This window comes from Trachemys scripta, chromosome 7 (assembly GCF_013100865.1).
Source record: "Trachemys scripta elegans isolate TJP31775 chromosome 7, CAS_Tse_1.0, whole genome shotgun sequence".
Lineage (NCBI taxonomy): Eukaryota > Metazoa > Chordata > Testudines > Emydidae > Trachemys > Trachemys scripta.
Genome location: NC_048304.1, coordinates 91712763 through 91730911, shown reverse-complemented (window position 1 = coordinate 91730911; position 18149 = coordinate 91712763). Strand labels below are relative to the sequence as shown.

The 18149-nt window shown below is 40.6% G+C and overlaps 1 protein-coding gene across 1 annotated transcript in view; it reads right to left on the bottom strand.

Annotated features, from left to right (window-relative positions):
- The window catches only part of PTEN (phosphatase and tensin homolog), a gene marked incomplete at its 5' end in the record, with an annotated part of 95893 nt that overhangs the window by 56416 nt on the left and 21328 nt on the right, over positions 1-18149 (bottom strand). The window contains one exon of the mRNA XM_034776858.1: positions 12067-12151. Coding sequence (XP_034632749.1) covers positions 12067-12151 — 85 coding nt within the window. The remainder of the gene's footprint in view (positions 1-12066; positions 12152-18149) is intronic.

Sequence of the window (18149 nt, the reverse complement as noted above, 5' to 3'; positions counted from 1 at the left end):
TGTGAGAGGGAAAAAACGATAGGAATACAAGAGCAGAATTAGAAGGTGCATCCTTGATCCACTCTTTCCAGGACCAGTTTGGTCAAAGTAATTTCACTTCATACCACAAGGAAGGACAAAAGGCGGTTGCCAAAAGGGGTATAGATCCCCAAATAGTTGCTAGATCCGAAGTTACCAAACAGCATAATCAACCATGCTTCTAAGCACAATATGTGGCTGTGCTTCGACTCCTTCTGGGAGGGCTTCTATGCTAATGGTAAACTTTGAGTGGTTTGATACCTAGGAACAACCCAATACCAGGACATTTTGTTCTTTTTAAAGATGTTTTTTAATTGAGGAGAGATTTTATGTATTGATATTTTGGTTCATTTACAACAAGACATTACAATGACACTGTCTTGACATGTATAGGTACATATCTTAATACAGAGTTAATATTAAGCAACATATTGTATATTTACCATAGGTTATATCATTAACATTTTCTTTTTAAAAAAGAACACACTGGGAGGGTGGTCAGTAATACATAAACCATTCATATTAATTATCAGAGGGGTAGCCGTGTTAGTCTGGATCTGTAAAAAGCAACAGAGTCCTGTGGCACCTTTAAGACTAACAGATGTATTGGAGCATAAAGGTGCCACAGGACACTCTGTTGCTTCATTCATATTAACTTTTTCTTTTTTAGAAAATATTGTTTTCTGGAGTAGAGGGGAAAAAAGCCTCAGAAGAACAGAAAGAAAGGAAAGTTAAGGTGTGTGGGAGGGAGTAATTCAATTATCCTCTGAACAGTCTTCTTGCCTAAGTATAGAATTACTGTTTCTTTCAAAGCATCTCAGTGATTTCAATATTTCTATTATGTTTTCCTGTGAAAGGTGTACTATTTCCTTGGTGAAATCCATCTGGCACTATACTCACGAAAAATAATTTCAGTACAAAATAGTTTATTAATATTTTATTCCAGTTATCTACAATAGGAATCCTGGGTCCACAAGTTTAAGATAGCTTTTTTTTTTTTTTTTTGCTTATAAAACATAGCAATAGCAAGAATAGCTTCCTTATTCCTGGTTTGAATCTTTTTAACAGGCTAATTCCCAACACATCTTGTAAGTCCAATTCAAGTTCTATCACTGATTTTTTTTTTTTTTTTTAAATTTCATTATGGTTTTCCAAAAGTGTTTTACCATCCAGCAGTACCATATCATATATATGAAAGAGGGCTGACTGTTTTACATTTCAGACAGACATCGGGGGCTATATAATAAAATAAATAATACTGAGATGGAGAAACCTACATTCTTTAAACCAGGGGTAGTCTATTTTTTGTCAAGGTCCAAATTTCTTTGTCAAGGTATAGTCAAGGTCCAGACTAGAGAAAAATAAAAATGATAGTAAGCAAATAAGATTTTGAGGTCCATTCAAAAGCGTCTGGCAGTCTGGATTTGTCCTGTGGTCCGCCAAGGGACTATTCCTGCTATAAACTGAATAGTACTGAATTGGTACTATTTGGTTAGTCTTAGATCCAATATTTACCATTACATTATTTCATTCTATTCTTTTGCTGTTATTTCATAAGTACAGTGTGAACTTCATAACTTAATAGCTTTGTATAATTTCTTCTTAAAAACAGTCATGAGATTATACATTCTAGACACTCCTGAGTGCTGAAACTCTGAGACCTTATATAACATTTTCTAATACTAATTGCCTTGTTGGTTCCTTTCTTCTCTGAAAGTGATTTTTAATAAAGTAAACCATCTGTACAAACTTATATTAAAGAAAAGAATGCACAATTTATCATATATCTGTTTAAGGGTTGCCCATCCCTAAAGAAAGTCTTCCATTTGTTCGGGCAAATTTGGACCAACATCTAAAAACTTACTTATTCAACCTGGGTTTGAACACACTAAACTTTTTAGTAGTAGGTGATGTTTCATGGATGCTAGAATTTTGGGATACAATCTGGTACATAATTATACAATTATATTGAGTTTGGCAGTTTTTGTTTTATCTATATGCATGAGAAAGTTGCTCTGTTAGAGATCCATTCCAATACTGGTCTAATTTTTGCTACCTACAATATCTCTGAAGTTTGGTAGCACCTAAACTCCCATTTCAACTGGAGATTGCAGCCATTCCATTTTGATTCTTGTGTTCCCAACTGACCACAGGAATCTTAACATTAAATGCCTTGAAGAAATTTTCAGGGGGTGTAAAGAGAACCATAGAAAAAGACCCTGGGAAGACATTCATTTTAAGTACATGAATTCTACCTATCAAAGTCAAACATAGGTATGTTAACCTTCCCACATCACTGTAAATAATTTTCATTAATGGCTCAATATTTAAATTAAACAGCTCTCCCACTTCAGGTGTTATATTAATGCCTAAATACCTAATTTTATCATCAACTACTTTCAGAGGGCGTTTATTAAGCATCTTTTGGAGCCGAGGCATAGTATCTTTAATTTAGACCAATTAAATCTATATTCCTGTACCATATGTTTCAATTATTTCCTGCAATAGAGGCCAGCTTTATTGATATCTTTTATCAAAAGAATAAGATTAGTGTATAATGAAACTTTCTATCCCCAATATACTTAGTTCCCTGAATTCAGGATCTTAAGTTCTTTTGTGCTAAATGTTCAATGATCAAATCAAATAAGTGACACCAGTGTCTTGTTTCTTTGTCTGAAGGTATAGGCTCGGTCTTTATGACATTTCACCAAATACATGTCATAGGATTTCTGTAGATTTTAAATCCACTTTGAAAGCATTCCCCAAACCTATACATCTCCAACATTCTAAATAAAAAAGGGCATTCTACCGAGTCAAAAGCCTTTTCTGCATTTATCGTAAGAACGTAGGCCTCTATAAGCGCTTGAGGAATGCTGCAGCACACATAGGAGATTTCTTATATTATTTCAGGGGCTTCTTCCTTTTATAAATCCAGTTGGGCTTTGTTCCATTAATTTAGGCATTGTCATCTCTAATCTATTTATTAATGAGCGAGGCCTCCAAAATGCTGGATTTGTTATGTTTTTATTTGGTTTAGGTATCAAAAATATCTCTCTGCTTGATCAAAGGTATTTGGTAAGCACTCAGTTGCCCAAAGGAGAAAAAAAAAAAAAAAGGAGTACTTGTGGCACCTTAGAGACTAAAATTTATTTGGGCATAAGCTTTCGTGGGCTAAAACCCACTTCATCAGATGCATGTACTGGAAAATATAGTAGGAAGACACACGAAAAAAATGGATGTTGCCATACCAACTCTAACAAGACTAATCAATTAAGGTGGGCTATTATCAGCAGGAGAAAAAAAAAAACTTTTGTAGTGAGAATCAGGATGGCCCATTTCAAACAGTTGACAAGAAGGTGTGAGTAACAGTAGGGGAAAAATTAGCATGGGGAAACAGTTTTTACTTTGTGTAATGACCCATCCACTCCCAGTCTTTATTCAAGCCTAATTTAATGGTGTCCAGTTTGCAAATTAATTCCAGTCTGCAGTTTCTCATTGGAGTCTGGTTTAAGTTTTTTTTGTTGGAGAATTGCAACTTAGTTCTGTAATTGAGTGACCAGGGAGGTTGAAGTGTTCTGTCTGATTTTTGAATGTTATAGTTCTTGATGTCTGATTTGTGTCCATTTATTCTTTTGCGTAGAGACTGTCCAGTTTGGCCAATGTACATGGTAGAGGGGCATTGCTGGCACATGATGGCATATATCACATTGGTAGATGTGCAGGTGAATGAGCCTCTGATGGTGTGGCTGTTGTGATTAGGTCCTATGATGGTATCCCTTGAATAGATGTGGGCAGAGTTGGCAATGGAAATGGAGTTTTCACCATCCTGGCTACTATGGATGTAGAAGCCCTCTATACCAACATTCCACACAAAGATGGACTACAAGCTGTTAGGAACAGTATCCCCGATAATGTCTCAGCTAACCTGGTGGCTAAAACTTTGTGACTTTGTCCTCACCCACAACTATTTCACATTTGGGGACAATGTATACCTTTGAGTCAGCGGCACTGCTATGGGTACCCGCATGGCCCCACAGTATGCCAACATTTTTATGGCTGACTTAGAACAATGCTTCCTCAGCTCTCGTCCCCTAACCCCCCTATTCTACTTGCACTACATTGATGACATCATCATCATCTGGACCCATGGAAAAGCCGCCCTTGAGGAATTCCACCATAATTTCAACAATTTCCATCCCACCATCAACCTCAGCCTGGACTAGTCCACACAAGAGATCCACTTCCTGGACACTACAGAGCTAATAAACCATTGTCACATAACCACCACCCTATACCGGAAATCTACTGACCACTATACTTACCTACATGCCTCCAGACCACATCACCACAATCCATTATCTACAGCCAATTTCTAAGATACAACCGCATTTGCTCCAATCCCTCAGACTGAGACAAACACCTCCAAGAGCTCTATCAAGCATTCTTAAAACTACAATACCCACCTGCTGAAGTGAAGAAACAGATTGACAGAGCCAGAAGAATACCTAGAAGTCACTCAGGGCCTGTCTACACTACAAAATTAGGTCGATTTTATAGACATGGATTTTTAGAAATCGATTTTATACAGTCGATTGCGTATGTCCACACTAAGCACATTAACTCGGTGGAGTGTGTCCTCACTTATGGAGCTATCCCACAGTTCCTGCAGTCTCCACAGCGGGGATCTGTGCTTTTGTTGGCTTTCCTGCAGCTCCAACAGATGCTTCATCATGTCCGTTTGCTCCCACATTAGCCTCAGGATCGCATCCTGCCTCCGCTCTTCGCGCTCATTTAATTCTTTCCTGGCCTCTGCCACTGAATGCCTCCATGCATTAAGCTGTGCCCTATCAGTGCGGGAAGACTGCATGAGCTCAGAAAACATGTCATCACGAGTGCGTTTTTTTCGCCTTCTAATATAACCTCAGGGACAGAGATGATTGGGGGAGTATAGAAACATTCTACACTCTACAATTCTGGGGGGGACTGCATGGTCACCTGTGTTGCTGAGTTCACCACGCTGACCAAACAGGAAATGAAATTCAAAAGTTCCCGGGGCTTTTCCTGTGTACCTGGCTAGTGCATCAGAATTCAAAGTGCTGTCCAGCACGGTCACAATAGAGCACTCTGGAATAGCTCCCAGAGGCCAATACCGTCGATTTGGGTCTGCACTAACCCTAATTCGACCCAGCAAAGTCGATTTTCGCGTCAATCACCTAATCGGGGAGGAGTACAGAAGTCCATTTTAAAAGCCTTTTAGGTCAACGGACCGGGGTTGGTTGTGTGGATGCAGTCATTTTTAAATTGACCTAACACGGCTAAATTCGACCTAACCCCATAGTGTAGATAAGGCCTTACTCCAGGACAGGCCCAACAAATGAAGTAACAGAACGCCACTAGCCGTCACCTTCAGCCCCCAACTAAAACCACTCCAGAGCATCTACAACTTATCCTGAAGGACGATCCCTCACTCTCACAGACCTTGGGAGACAGACCAGTCCTCGCTTACAGACAGCCCCCCAACCTGAAGAAAATACTCACCAGCAACCACACAACAAAAACACTAACCCAGGAACCTATCCTTGCAACAAAGCCCACCTTAACTGATTAGTCTTGTTAGAGTTGGTAAGGCAACACCCTTTTTTCATGTTCTCTCTCTGTGTGTGTGTGTGTGTGTGTGTGTGTGTGTGTGTGTGTGTGTGTGTGTGTATATATCTTCCTTCTGTATTTTCCACTACGTGCATCTGATGAAGTGAGCTGTAGCCCACGAAAGCTTATGCTACAATNTATATATATATATATATAAAAATAAAGAATGAGTACTTGTGGCACCTTAAGAGACTGACAAATTTATTTGGGCATAAGCAGTTGGAAAATACAGTAGGAAGATAGATATCTATCTTCCTACTGTATTTTCCACTGCATGCATCTGATGAAGTGGGTTTTAGCCCATGAAAGCTTATGCCCAAATAAATTTGTCAGTCTCTTAAGGTGCCACAAGTACTCATTCTTTTTGCCGATACAGACTAACACAGCTACCACTCTCAATCTTCTTGGGCAATTGACAGGTTTCAAATACATTTGCTAACAAGGGCATTACTTATTTTTAAAAAATTTTAAGAGACTTCAGAAGCATATCCATCTGGAACAGGACTTTCCCCCGATTTTAGTGATGACTACACCATTTCTATTTCTTCTGGTGTTACTGAGCTAATTAGTACTACTCTTTCATTGTATGTCAGTCTGGGCATGTTAAGATACTGCAATATACTAGTTCTCAGTTCTTCCATATGTACATATTTGCTAGTATCTCTCAAATATTCCACTAGTAATTTGTAGATCTCCCCCCCCCCTTTTTTTTTTTTTTTGTGTATTCCATTTTGTCCTTAAGGTACTGCATAGCTGTTCTGGGTCTTAGGCTGGAAATAAGTCTGATAGATTTGTACCCCCATTCATAAAGCCTTTGTCTAACAAATAAGAGAGCTGTTAGAAAAAAAAAAAAACAAAAAAAACCCTCTATTACCAGTGCTTCTAATGCTCTCGGTGTTTTTAATCTCTTGGTTTTAACTTTGTATCATCAGTCAAATAAGAATGCTTCTGCAAACTGTAAATTTGTTCCTCTATGTCCACTTATTTTTGCTGGTCTTTTTCCCTACAACCACTTTCTGGGATAATTATAGCTTTAAAGGCCTCCCACCTAATTATATACAGGATATAGCCACAAGAACTATCAATGTTTTTTCCATTTTATTTACAAAGTTTTTAGTCTTTTAACAATATATTACTAAATTTCTTCTTTTCCTTTATTCATGAATTAGACTATTTTTATGAAGACAGGTGCCTGGTCCAAGATATGTATTAATCAAACTCTAACATTAATAATTCAATGGAAAAGAAATTTTGGTATCAAAATTAGATTTATCCTAGTATGCCCTTTGGCAGTTTTGGAGGAAAAAAACTGAAGTCCTTCCTATTATCAGATTCCCTGCATATACATTCAATATCATTACCAACTATAACAACCTTAAACGATGTATTTCAAAGAAACATTCTATTTTAATTTCCTCCTTATACTTGATATTTTCTAATATCCTTAATACTTACAAATTTTCCTCACTTTAATTTCCGTGCCATGATTTATTGAAAATTTAATATTCCTAATACACAATATAAAATCATTCTAAAGATTTCTGCCACGGAGGCAGTATTTTCCTGAACACGCATAACCATTTTGTTTTATTACGTTCAAAAGTTGTCCAAATTCCACTTTCCTGATACTTATAGGGCCCTTGATTAAGCGCTATTTAACTTTAATCTAATTAGTTCCCAGTTCTTGATCTCCTGCATTTGGTTCCAGGACTGAGTTCAAGAACTTTTATGCTTCTGGTATATAAAGAGTGTAAGACTGACCCACCCCACATATTTTCAGGCTTGCTTGGGTGGGTGGGTGGGGAGACAATGCAGATTGAAAGCTTTTTCCTATGGAGCTGTGTGCAGACTTGTGTAAACTCAACCCTTTTCCTCTGTGCACCGATAAAAGGGTCTTGATAGGAGTTGTCTCAGTCGCCCTCCACTTTTATTTCTTTTAACTTCCCAGCTGTGTTGAGAACCAAAACCTGGTCTCTAAGTTGTGTAGCCGTACTATGACAGGATGTGGTCTAGTCAAATTTCTGTTGTGCAGTGATAGCACACGGGATTGAAGTCTTTCAATCTTAACTTTATCTGATCTGACCAACTGATTCAAGACTTTCAGACTCCAAGTTTCAAAGTATTTATATGTTATTTGCCTTTGGTGCCTTCCGGCAGCCCTAGAATCCTGGTATTTTTTCCTAGGTCCCCCATTTTCCACCTTTTCAGTCAATGTTTTGTTAGGAGACACTAGGGTCATACATCTCTCCTCTTGACCCTCCAGGTCATCCTCAATGCAGTAATTCTAGAGTCATCTCTGTAATGGATACTACTAGTTCATCTGACTATTCACTGTCCAATGTCATTTAATTTTTCTTCAAGCTTGCTCAAGCGGGTTTCCAGCACCAGAGTTAAATTGGCAGTAATATGTGGCACTCTTGAGCCATCTGCAGGACTGCTAAGTCTTCTTCTCACTCCAGCTCTTTAACTTGTATATTTTCCTCTTTTGTTTTACCCTCTTCTGAACTTTTCAGAGTTGCCAACTGTTGCCCAGATTTCTAGCTAGATATTAACTAAGTCCACCTACTTCACACTTTGTTTTCTGGCACCGCTGCTGTTCTTTGTGATTCTCCAAAGGGGATGGACCTGCCAGTCATGCCACTTCAACTTTCAGACTGGAAAACAGTATGCATCCTGCTGCTGCAGTACCAATGAGTTCAAGAGATCGTCCTCAGACTGCAATTCTGCTGCTCCTTACAGACCTCCTAGAAAGTAGGGTGGACCTATTCCTACAACCTTACAGACCTCCTAGAAAGTAGGCCAACCCATTCACTTCTCTTTTCAGCTTCCCAGAAAATAAAGACAGACTGTCTCCTGCTACCAGAAAGGCTACGGGTGTGGTAAAGCCTTTCACTGTGTATATCTCAGCAAGGAGGCAAATGGGCCTCTCGCTCACCTCCAGCAATGCTGACAGTGTAGCTCCAGTGGTGGTGGGGAACAAAGGCCTTCAGCCTGCTCGGATATTTTCTGCTCCTATTACTACCAATCTATTCTTACCTGTCTCTACGCTCAACTCCCTCAGTGGTATAGAGCCACTGTAAGTGGAGGGCTCTGCCGTAAATTTTGCTGAAAATTAGAGAAGGGGTGAGTGGGAGCTAACCAGGGCTACTTTCTTGCTCCACCAGAAGTCACATGACCCTTTTAAAACTTCTTGGTAATGGTCAAAGATCTCAAGCTGCTTGAGGCCTTTAAGGCACGGAAAGAGAAAGTCATCCATGTTGGAGCTCAATTCCGGTCCCTCAAAAGAAAGAGCCTCAATTATTGTACTCACCTGAGGAGTCCTGAAGTCTGTAGTCAAGATACCCCTAAGGGAGCCCAGGAAACGGAAGGCAACAAGAAAGCTGCTGAGACAGGATAAATATGGGAATCCTGGAACCAATGGAGCTCTAACCTTTACTCCTAGTAGCAGTTTGACATTCCCTAGAACCAAATAACTGCTGTACACGGTTGAGGAGAGAGGGAATGAGGGAAGAAAGACTGTTTCTCTGCTCAGCAACAGCGAAAAGCACTCCGTCTTAGAGGAAGCCATCTCCCTGCTGACTATGCTTCCTGGTGAAGAACAGTACTAATGCTATTGCAGATGGTACTACTCCAAGCTGCCAAGAATTTTGACTGATCAGACCCATGATCTCAGTACAGACTTGTTGGAACTTTTAACTCCCCAGATTCAGATTAAGGCTAGATAGGACTATTCGATCATCTAGTCTGTCCTCCTGTATAGCCATCCAGAATGCCATCCAGTTATCACTGCACTGAGCCCAATTACTTGTGTTTAACTAAAGCATGTCTCCCAGAAAAACATCTAATCTTGCTTTGAAGACTTAAATGGAGACTCCATTATCTCTCTTGTTGGTTTGAAGTTCTCAAGGTAGTTATTACTCTATACCAAGGAAAGTCACTTGTCACCAGAGGTCTCTGGGTGACCTACCTTGAAGACTGAATACCACAGCTGTGGTGGTACTGAAGAAGCAAGCCAACTCCTTACCAATGGCAGTTCCAGATTTCAGTAGGGACTGGTTTCAAAGAGCATCTTCTGGAATCTGTGCCATGAAACAGGAATGTGGACTGAGTCCCTGATCATCAGAGGATTTGAGACAGAGCCTAAAAAGTCCTTCCAGTAACAGATTCAAGCAAATCAGACCAGAATCTTGGGACAAGTTTTGGTAGCTTGGTCTTTAAGAGGGATGCCTCTGATGGCTAACTGTAATAGGAGTAGAACCCAACTATCCAGACTCAACCCTCAATCAGAACAGGAAGTATTTGCAATGTTAAATCAAAAAACAGAATATTTCTGAATAAGAGAAAATGTTTAGCAGTTCAGAAATAAAATGCTTATTAAAAAGGAGTTCTAAAATAGGTTGGTACAAGTGACAACCCCAGGATCGCTCCCCCTCCCCCCAAGATTTAGTAAGGGGTATACAGTACAAGTCATGGACGGGTCACAGGTTGTGAATTTTTTTTTTTTTTTATTGCCCGTGACCTGCCCATGACTTTTACTAAAAATATCTGACATTAAAAAATAGCCTTAATTATGGATTGATCATCTGAGTTACTGGGATCCCTGAGAATTCTGAATAAAATCTCTCCTGAGGAGCAGAGTGACTATACTTTGTTAAAAATTGTAAATAAAAGTTGTTTTGTAAAGAAAAAATTAGGACAAAGACCAGTCAAGCACCACCTTGGGAATTCCCAGATCTACCTACTGAGACGGTCAATAAACAAGGCACAAAATGGGTGGTGGTGGGGGAGGGGGAGGGGAATTGACAGGACTGATATGGGAAGACCAGGACCCACATCTGTAGTTTCCCCCATCCAGGCTGGAATCACACAGCTATGCAATTAACTGGTCAATAAGCGCTGTTACTTGTAAATAAATCAATACTGTACCTCTCTCACTTCTCCCTTACTATGAGTTGTGAAAGGCCTCTCAATCATAATTTACACACCCCACTAGACAGTCCTTCACACACCCTTTACCAAGCCCCTTGGGAGGCTGTGGCCCTAGACTTTGAGAAATGTTGCTCTAAGAAGTGCATTAAGATGTGTTAGCATTGCTCATGTAATATTAGGAGCACTAGGACACAAAGGCTTACTTGGAACACAAAATTAAGCCATTATGCACACAGTTGTAATAATTTGGTTTCGCTAACCTGGTACTGAGCATGGTCAAGCTTCAAGTGTAGACAGAGGCAGTTAGTTGTGCAGGGTTTAACCATGATTGTTTCCGTTTACTCTATGTAGTGTTATCTAAATGTTGTTGAACATGGTTTGTCCCCATTTACACTAGAAGCTCAAGCACACTCAGTATGAGCTCAGTCAACCCAATTGCTGACAACTGTGTGCATAATGGTTTCATGTTACAGTGGAGACAAGGCCAAAGCGCTATGCAAGTACTGAATACAATGCCTTTTATCTAACAGAGAAGTGCCTTAATATTCTGAACCAATATAGCAAAATCCCGTTTAATTTAAATATGAATGAGGATGTGTTTTAAATTAGGTTTGTAACTTTTGGCATACGCACGATGGACAAAGGAAGCCTGGAAGTTCCCCCTCCAAGGCACTGGGGTTTAAGGTTGTTTTCTTTAATGCCATTTACACCTTGGAAATACCAGGTATATCAAACCAGGTCTTCCCTGGTTTTGCCTAAGTATTCCCCCCTCAGACAGAGGAAACAATGCTGAAACTTATGAACATTTTTCTACAAAGTGTTTTTTAGACACTGGAGTTAAATGGACAAAAAAAAATACTTTATGTAACTAATTGTGCTTCCCTCTCAATTCCTTAGTTTTAACTCTTGTGAGATCATAATTTCACTTATTCTCCAGTTGCCACAGAGAGGGTGGAATTTTCAAAAGCACCTGAAGTGACTTATGAACATGAGTTCCATCAACTTTTAAATGGGACTTGTGCTCTTAACTCACTTACGTTTCTGGCAAGTATTTCTGCTTGGTATTTTACATTAGAAATTTAAGGTTAGCTGCTCTGGAAAACTCAGATTTTCAAAAAGATCAAAGGAGTTAGGGGTCATGCTCTTAAGTCATTTAAGCACTTTTCCAACACAATTAGCCCAGATCAATGTTACACCTTAAAAGCTGATTGTATGAATTTGATGTGTACATAGAACAATGGCCTAGAATACAATCCCTAGAAATACACTTCATTTTACAGAAATACAACCAAAGACCACTTTTACACCAAACTTTGCCCTCCCCTAAGTACCTCTAAGCAGAAGATCACGTGTACTCTATCCAACCTACTTATTACAGGCATTAAAGGTTAAACTACAACATGAATTATGAGTATTTAAAAAAAATAGATATGCAAATAATTCACAGAGTATCAGCAAAAATATAAATCTTACCTTACTACATCATCAATGTTGTTTCGGTATACTCCTTCAAGTCTGTCCGCTGGAAAACCCATAGCAATTATGTTTGGATAAATATCTGAATATTCAAGTTAAGGAAACATTTGGAAAATAAATTTGTAAACTATGAATTAAGTTCAACAGTTCAAAATTACTTTAATAAGGAAACATGGCTGTTAATTAAGGAACAAAAATAAATTAAGCAATAAATGCACGAAAGCAATGATTCTTTCCAGAATGTGTGTGGTTGGGGGGGGAGGGGAGGGCGCATCTTGCATAACAGACGAATCCCTACTCCTGAAGGCATTCTGCGCCAAAACATTAAAAATTCTGTGCCAAATAAAAATTCTGCACACAATATTTTAAATTACAGCAAATTTTTTCAAATAAATGTGGAGGCTCCAGCATGGCAATGGGGAGCACAGGCCACTGGCTGCACAGAGTAGGAGATCACTGGGCAGCTCCCCCCGGGATACAGACTCAGTGGTGAGGCTGCATCCAACCCTGACACAGCGCAAGAACCGGGCCCCTCTGTGCCAGGTGTACCAGGAGTGGACAGGCAGGCTCAGCAAGAGGTTCTGAGTGCAACGGTAATGAGACTCTGTAGGGGGGGTCCAGGTGAAGTGGTTGGTGATCAGCAGGGAGGGTCTGGGTGTGGCAGGAACAGAGCTCAGCAGGGGGTATTGGTGTCAGGGGCACAGTGGGTCCAGATGCAGCTGATTGAGGCTCAGTGGGGTTTGGATGCGGGTGGCTCATCGGGGTGGTGCAGGGGAAATGGGGCTCGTTGGGTGCGGGGGGGGTGTTGAGTGCAGGGGGCTCGGCAGGAGGGTCTGGATGCACAGGGGTTGGGTGGATGGGGGAGCAGCTCCCTGTACAGGGATCCCTCCTCCTGCAGTTGAGGAGCAATGGGTGCAGTAAGCGGGAGGGAGAGTTTGCAGAGCTTCCGTCAGCTGGGGGAGAAATCTGGGGGTGGGTCTGACCTGGCCGCGGATGCCATGCAAGGGAAGAGGAAGTCCCGTCCTCCCCAGCCCACTTGGGACTAGCAGCTAAACCAGCGCAGGGTAGGAGCCACCTCCAACTGGATCTTCTCTAGTCCAGCCTCCTGCCCCACAGTGATTTACCTCTCTGCCAGCTGTCCTGGGTCCCCGAAATATACTACTGGGTAGAGTCGCATGACCGCTCTTGTGGCTTTCCTTTGCTTCCCCCTCAGAAAGTCATTTTTCTATGGGGAAGCAAAGAAATCTGTGGGGGACAAATTCTGTGCAGTGGCACAGAATTTCCCCAGGAGTGTAATCCCAGAGCACACTGAATGTCTGCCACAAAAAAAACAAAAAAACAAAAAAACAAAAAACAAAACAAAAAAAACACACTTGTTACAAACTCAGACAAAATTAATCCATCAGAAACATTTACAGTTGGACAAAACACTAACATTCACTAGAAAAACAATCCATTACAGAACCAAGACAACAAGAACTTTGGGGAAAGAGTGCTATACTTCTTCACACCTATAGCATCCACACCTATAAAAGTCTATTTTAAAAATAAAAATGTTATGCAGTTTTAAATTACAAAAACATTCCAAACTAAAAGCTACCTTAAGACATCAGCAAGATCCTAAAGTAGAAGCTCAGTACTAGAGTACACTTAAAGATACTGAAATACATGCATCGGGTAAGGAGGGACTGGCAACCCTACACAAATAATGCAATCTATCACTCAGAGCTAATGGTTGAGGTGGCATTCTATCTTCAGTATGTCTGAAGTCCTAAATATGTAACATTCAGCAGAGGAGCATTTACAGTATCTTGGAAGTATTATGAAGGTATTTCTTTATGGTATAGATTGGGCTTTCCCTATTTCCCCATTTTTGGCCCCAGCATTGGACTATTCTGTCTGAATTGCTCCTGATTCACACATTTATCTCAATGCCATACATATAATCTGAGGAAAGAACATAAGCATCCTCTTCCAAAAAAGAGGACTGCTTCTTGGAGCAGCTACTCCTGGAGCCCACAAGAGGAGAGGCAATTCTTGATTTATTCCTAACTGGAGCACAGGGATCTGGTCCAAGAGGTGAATATAGCTGAACCACTTGATAATAATGACTATAATTTAACTAAATTTAACATTCTTATGGGGGAGTGTGGGAAGACACATGAAAAGCCCACCACAGTAGCTTTTAATTTCAAAAAGGAGATTACACAAAAATGAGGAAGCTAGTTAAACAGAAATTAAAAGATACGGTCACAAAAGTAAAATACCTGAAAGCTGCATGGAAATACCATAAGAGAGGTTCAAATTAAATGTATACCACAAATTAAAAAACAAGGTCAGAGGACCAAAAAGGTGAAGCATAGATAAACAACAAAGTGAAAGAAATGCTTAGAGGCAAAAAGGCATCCTTTAAAAACTCTAAGTTAAATCCTACTGAGGAAAATAGAAAAGAGCATAAATGTTGGCAAGTCAACTGTAAAAGTATAATAAAGCAGGCCAAAAAAGACTGAGGAGAAACTAGCCAAGAGACTCAAAAGCTAACAGCAAACCATTTTTTACGTACATCGAAAGGAGGAAGCCTGCCAACACTGCGGAGTCACCACTGGATGATTGAGGCGCTAAAGGGACACTCAAGGAAGATAAGGCTATTGTAGAAAAATTATATCCATTTTCTGCAGCCAGATTCACTGCAGAGGATATGAGGGAGATTCCCATACCTGAGCCATTCTTTCTAGGTGAAAACGCTGAGTAACTGTCCCAGGTTGAGGTGTCAGAGGTGGTTTTGGAACAAACTAAACAGTAATAAGTCACCAGAACCAGATGCTATTCACCCAAAGGGTCTGATGGAACTCAAATATGAAATTGCGCTATGTAACCTTTAAATCATTTAAATCAGCGTCTGTACTAGATGACTGGAAAATAGCTAATGTGATAATTTTCAAACAAAGGCTCCAGAGGTGATCCTGACAATTCTAGGCCAGTAAGCCTAACTTCAGTAATAGGCAAACTGGTTGAAGCGATCACAAAAATCAGAATTAGACACATAGATAAACACAATTTGTTAGGGGAAGAGAACATGGTATTTGTAATGGGAAAACATGCCTCACCAATCTATTAGAATTCTTTGAGGTGAGGCAAGCAAACATGCGGACCAGGGGGATCCAGTGGATATAGTGTGCTTAGATTTTCAGAAAGCCTTTGACAAAGTCCCACACTAAAGACTCTTAAGCAAAGTAATCTTATCATGGGATAAAAAGGGAAAGTCCTCTCATGGATCAGTAACTGGTTAAAAGACAGGCAACAAAGAATAAGAATAAATTATCAGTTTTCAGAAGGGAAAGAAGTAAACAGTGGTGTCCCTCACAGGGATCTGTACTGGGACCAGTGGTAAATGATCAGGAAAAAAGGCTTATCAGTGAAGTGGCAAAATTTGGAGATGATACAAAATTACTCAAAATAGTTCAGTCCAAAGCTGACTGAAGAGTTACCAAGGGATCTTACAAAACTGGGTGACTAGGTAACAAAATGGCAGATGAAATTCAGGGTTGATAAATGCAAAGTAATGCATATTGGAAAACAATTCGAACTATACATACAGAATGATGGGAACTAAATTGGCCATTACCATTCAAGAAAGATCTTGGAGTCATTGTGGATAGTCCTCTGAAAACATCCACTCAATGTGCAGTGGCAGTCAAAAAAGCTAAAAAATGTTAGGAACCATTAGGAATAGATAAGACAAAAGATCATATGGCACTATATAAATCCATGGTACGCCCACACCTTGAATATTGTGAGCAGGTCTGGTTACCCCATCTCAAAAAAAGATATTCAAATTGAAAAAGGTACAGAGAAGAGTAAAAAAATAATTTGGGATATGGAACAGCTTTCACATGAGAGATTAAAAAGACTGGGACTGTTCAGCCAGAAAAGAGGGCTAATGGGGGGGGATATGAGAGGTCTGTAAAATCATGAATAGTGTGGAGAAAGTGAATAAGTATGTGTTATTTACTCCTTCGGGTAACAAGAACAACAATGAAGGGGTCATCTAATGAAGTTAGTAGGCAGCAGGTTTAAAACAAACGTAAGGAGGTACTTCTTCACACAATGCACAGTGAACCTGTGGAACTCATTGCCAGGGGATGTTGTGAAGGCCAAAATTATAATGGGGTTCAAAAAACAATTAGAGAAGTTCATGGAGGATAGGTACATCAAGGATTATTAGCCAAGACTGTCAGGGATGCAACCCCATGCTCTAGGTGTCCCCAGCTTCTGATGCTAGAAGCTGGGAGTAGATGACGGGACGGATCACTCGATTACTGCCCATTCTGTTCATTCCCTCTGACACACCTGGCATTGGCCACTGTCAGAAAACAGGACATTGGGCTAGACGGATCACTGGTATGACCCAGTATGTCCGTTCTTATGTGTAAATAAAATGTTTGTAAGAAAAATTAAATGTTTAAGTATGAACAGCTACATACCATAACAGTGCTCTACATCTGCACTAAAGTCCCAGATATCGTAATCAGTATCTCAGTATAGTTGAGATATTCTGAGAAAAAATAAATTAAGTTCTAAAATAAAGAGAGATACATGAAACCAAAAGAGCTTAGAAAAGAAACAGTGAATTTGAGTACAGAAAGCCTGACTGAACAAAATTCAAGATGCGCTATTTAAAGATGAATCCTCACTGGATGTTGATTAGATGAATGTAGGGTTAAATAGTAATCCATGAACTAAACTTTAAATTATAGTAACTCCTCGCTTAACGTTGCAGTTATGTTCCTGAAAAATGCAATTTTAAGCAAAACAATATTTAGTGAATTCAATTTCCCCATAAGAATGAATGTAAATGGGGGGAGGAGGGGGAAGAGGGAGAGGTAGGTTCCAGGGACATTTTTGTTCACCAGACAAAACACTATTTTTGTGTGTGTATGTGTACACACACACTCTCCCCCTCTCCCTAAGTTTTAAACAAATAATTTAATACTGTTGAGGTGGTGGAGTCAGAGGGTGGGATATTTCCCAAGGAATACCTTACTGCCAAAAGATGAACTAGCACTCAACTGAGCCCACAAGGGTTAAACACATTGTTGTTAATGTAGCCTCAAATTCAACAAGGCAGCATGAATGGAGGGAGGAGACAGCATGGCAGAGAGAGGAAAGAGAGAGAGACAGACATTGCCCCTTTAAGTACGCTGACCCCACTCTAAGTACACTGCCTTTTTAAGTAGATCAGCAAGTTGAGAGAGCAGCTGCTGCCAGAAGCTCCCTCCACCCTGAGCCCTGTCATGTCCTGTCCCCCACACTCTGTGGAGTGGAGGTACAGGAGCAGGGGGAGAGGACACCCTGACATTAGCAACCCTCTTACCCACCCTCTGCACAGGATGGCTCCCGGGAGCAGCTCTAAGGCTTGGTCTACACTACCCCCCTAATTCGAACTAAGGTACGCAACTTCAGCTACGTGAATAACGTAGCTGAAGTTCGAAGTACCTTAGTTCGAATTAGTTCGAACTTACCTTGGTCCACACTCGGCAGGCAGGCTCCCCCGTCGACTCCGCGGTACTCCTCTCGGCGAGCTGGAGTACCGCAGTCGACGGCGAGCACTTCCGGGTTCGACTTATCACGTCCAGACTAGACGCGATAAGTCGAACCCAGAAGTTCGATTTCCAGCCGTCGAACTACCGGGTAAGTGTAGCCAAGGCCTAAGGCAGAGGGCAGGAGAAGCACACTGCAGTGGGGGGAGGGACAGCTGAACTGCCTGGCAATTGATAGCCTGCTGGGCGGCTGCCTCACAGAGAACTTAAGGGAGCGGGGGGCTGATGAGAGGGCTGCCAGTCCACCCTAGTTCCCAGCCCCCACCACTTAGCTCCAATGGGCTGCTCTTTCTGCAAGCAGTGGACAAAGCAGGCGGCTGCCAAAACAACATTATAAGGGAGCACTGCACAACTTTAAACGAGCACGTTCTCTAATTGATCAGCAACGTAACAACAAAACATTAACCTGGACAAAGTTAAGTGAAGAGTTACTGTACTATAATTTAAACCATGAATTCACAGTTTTGTCTTCACATTTTC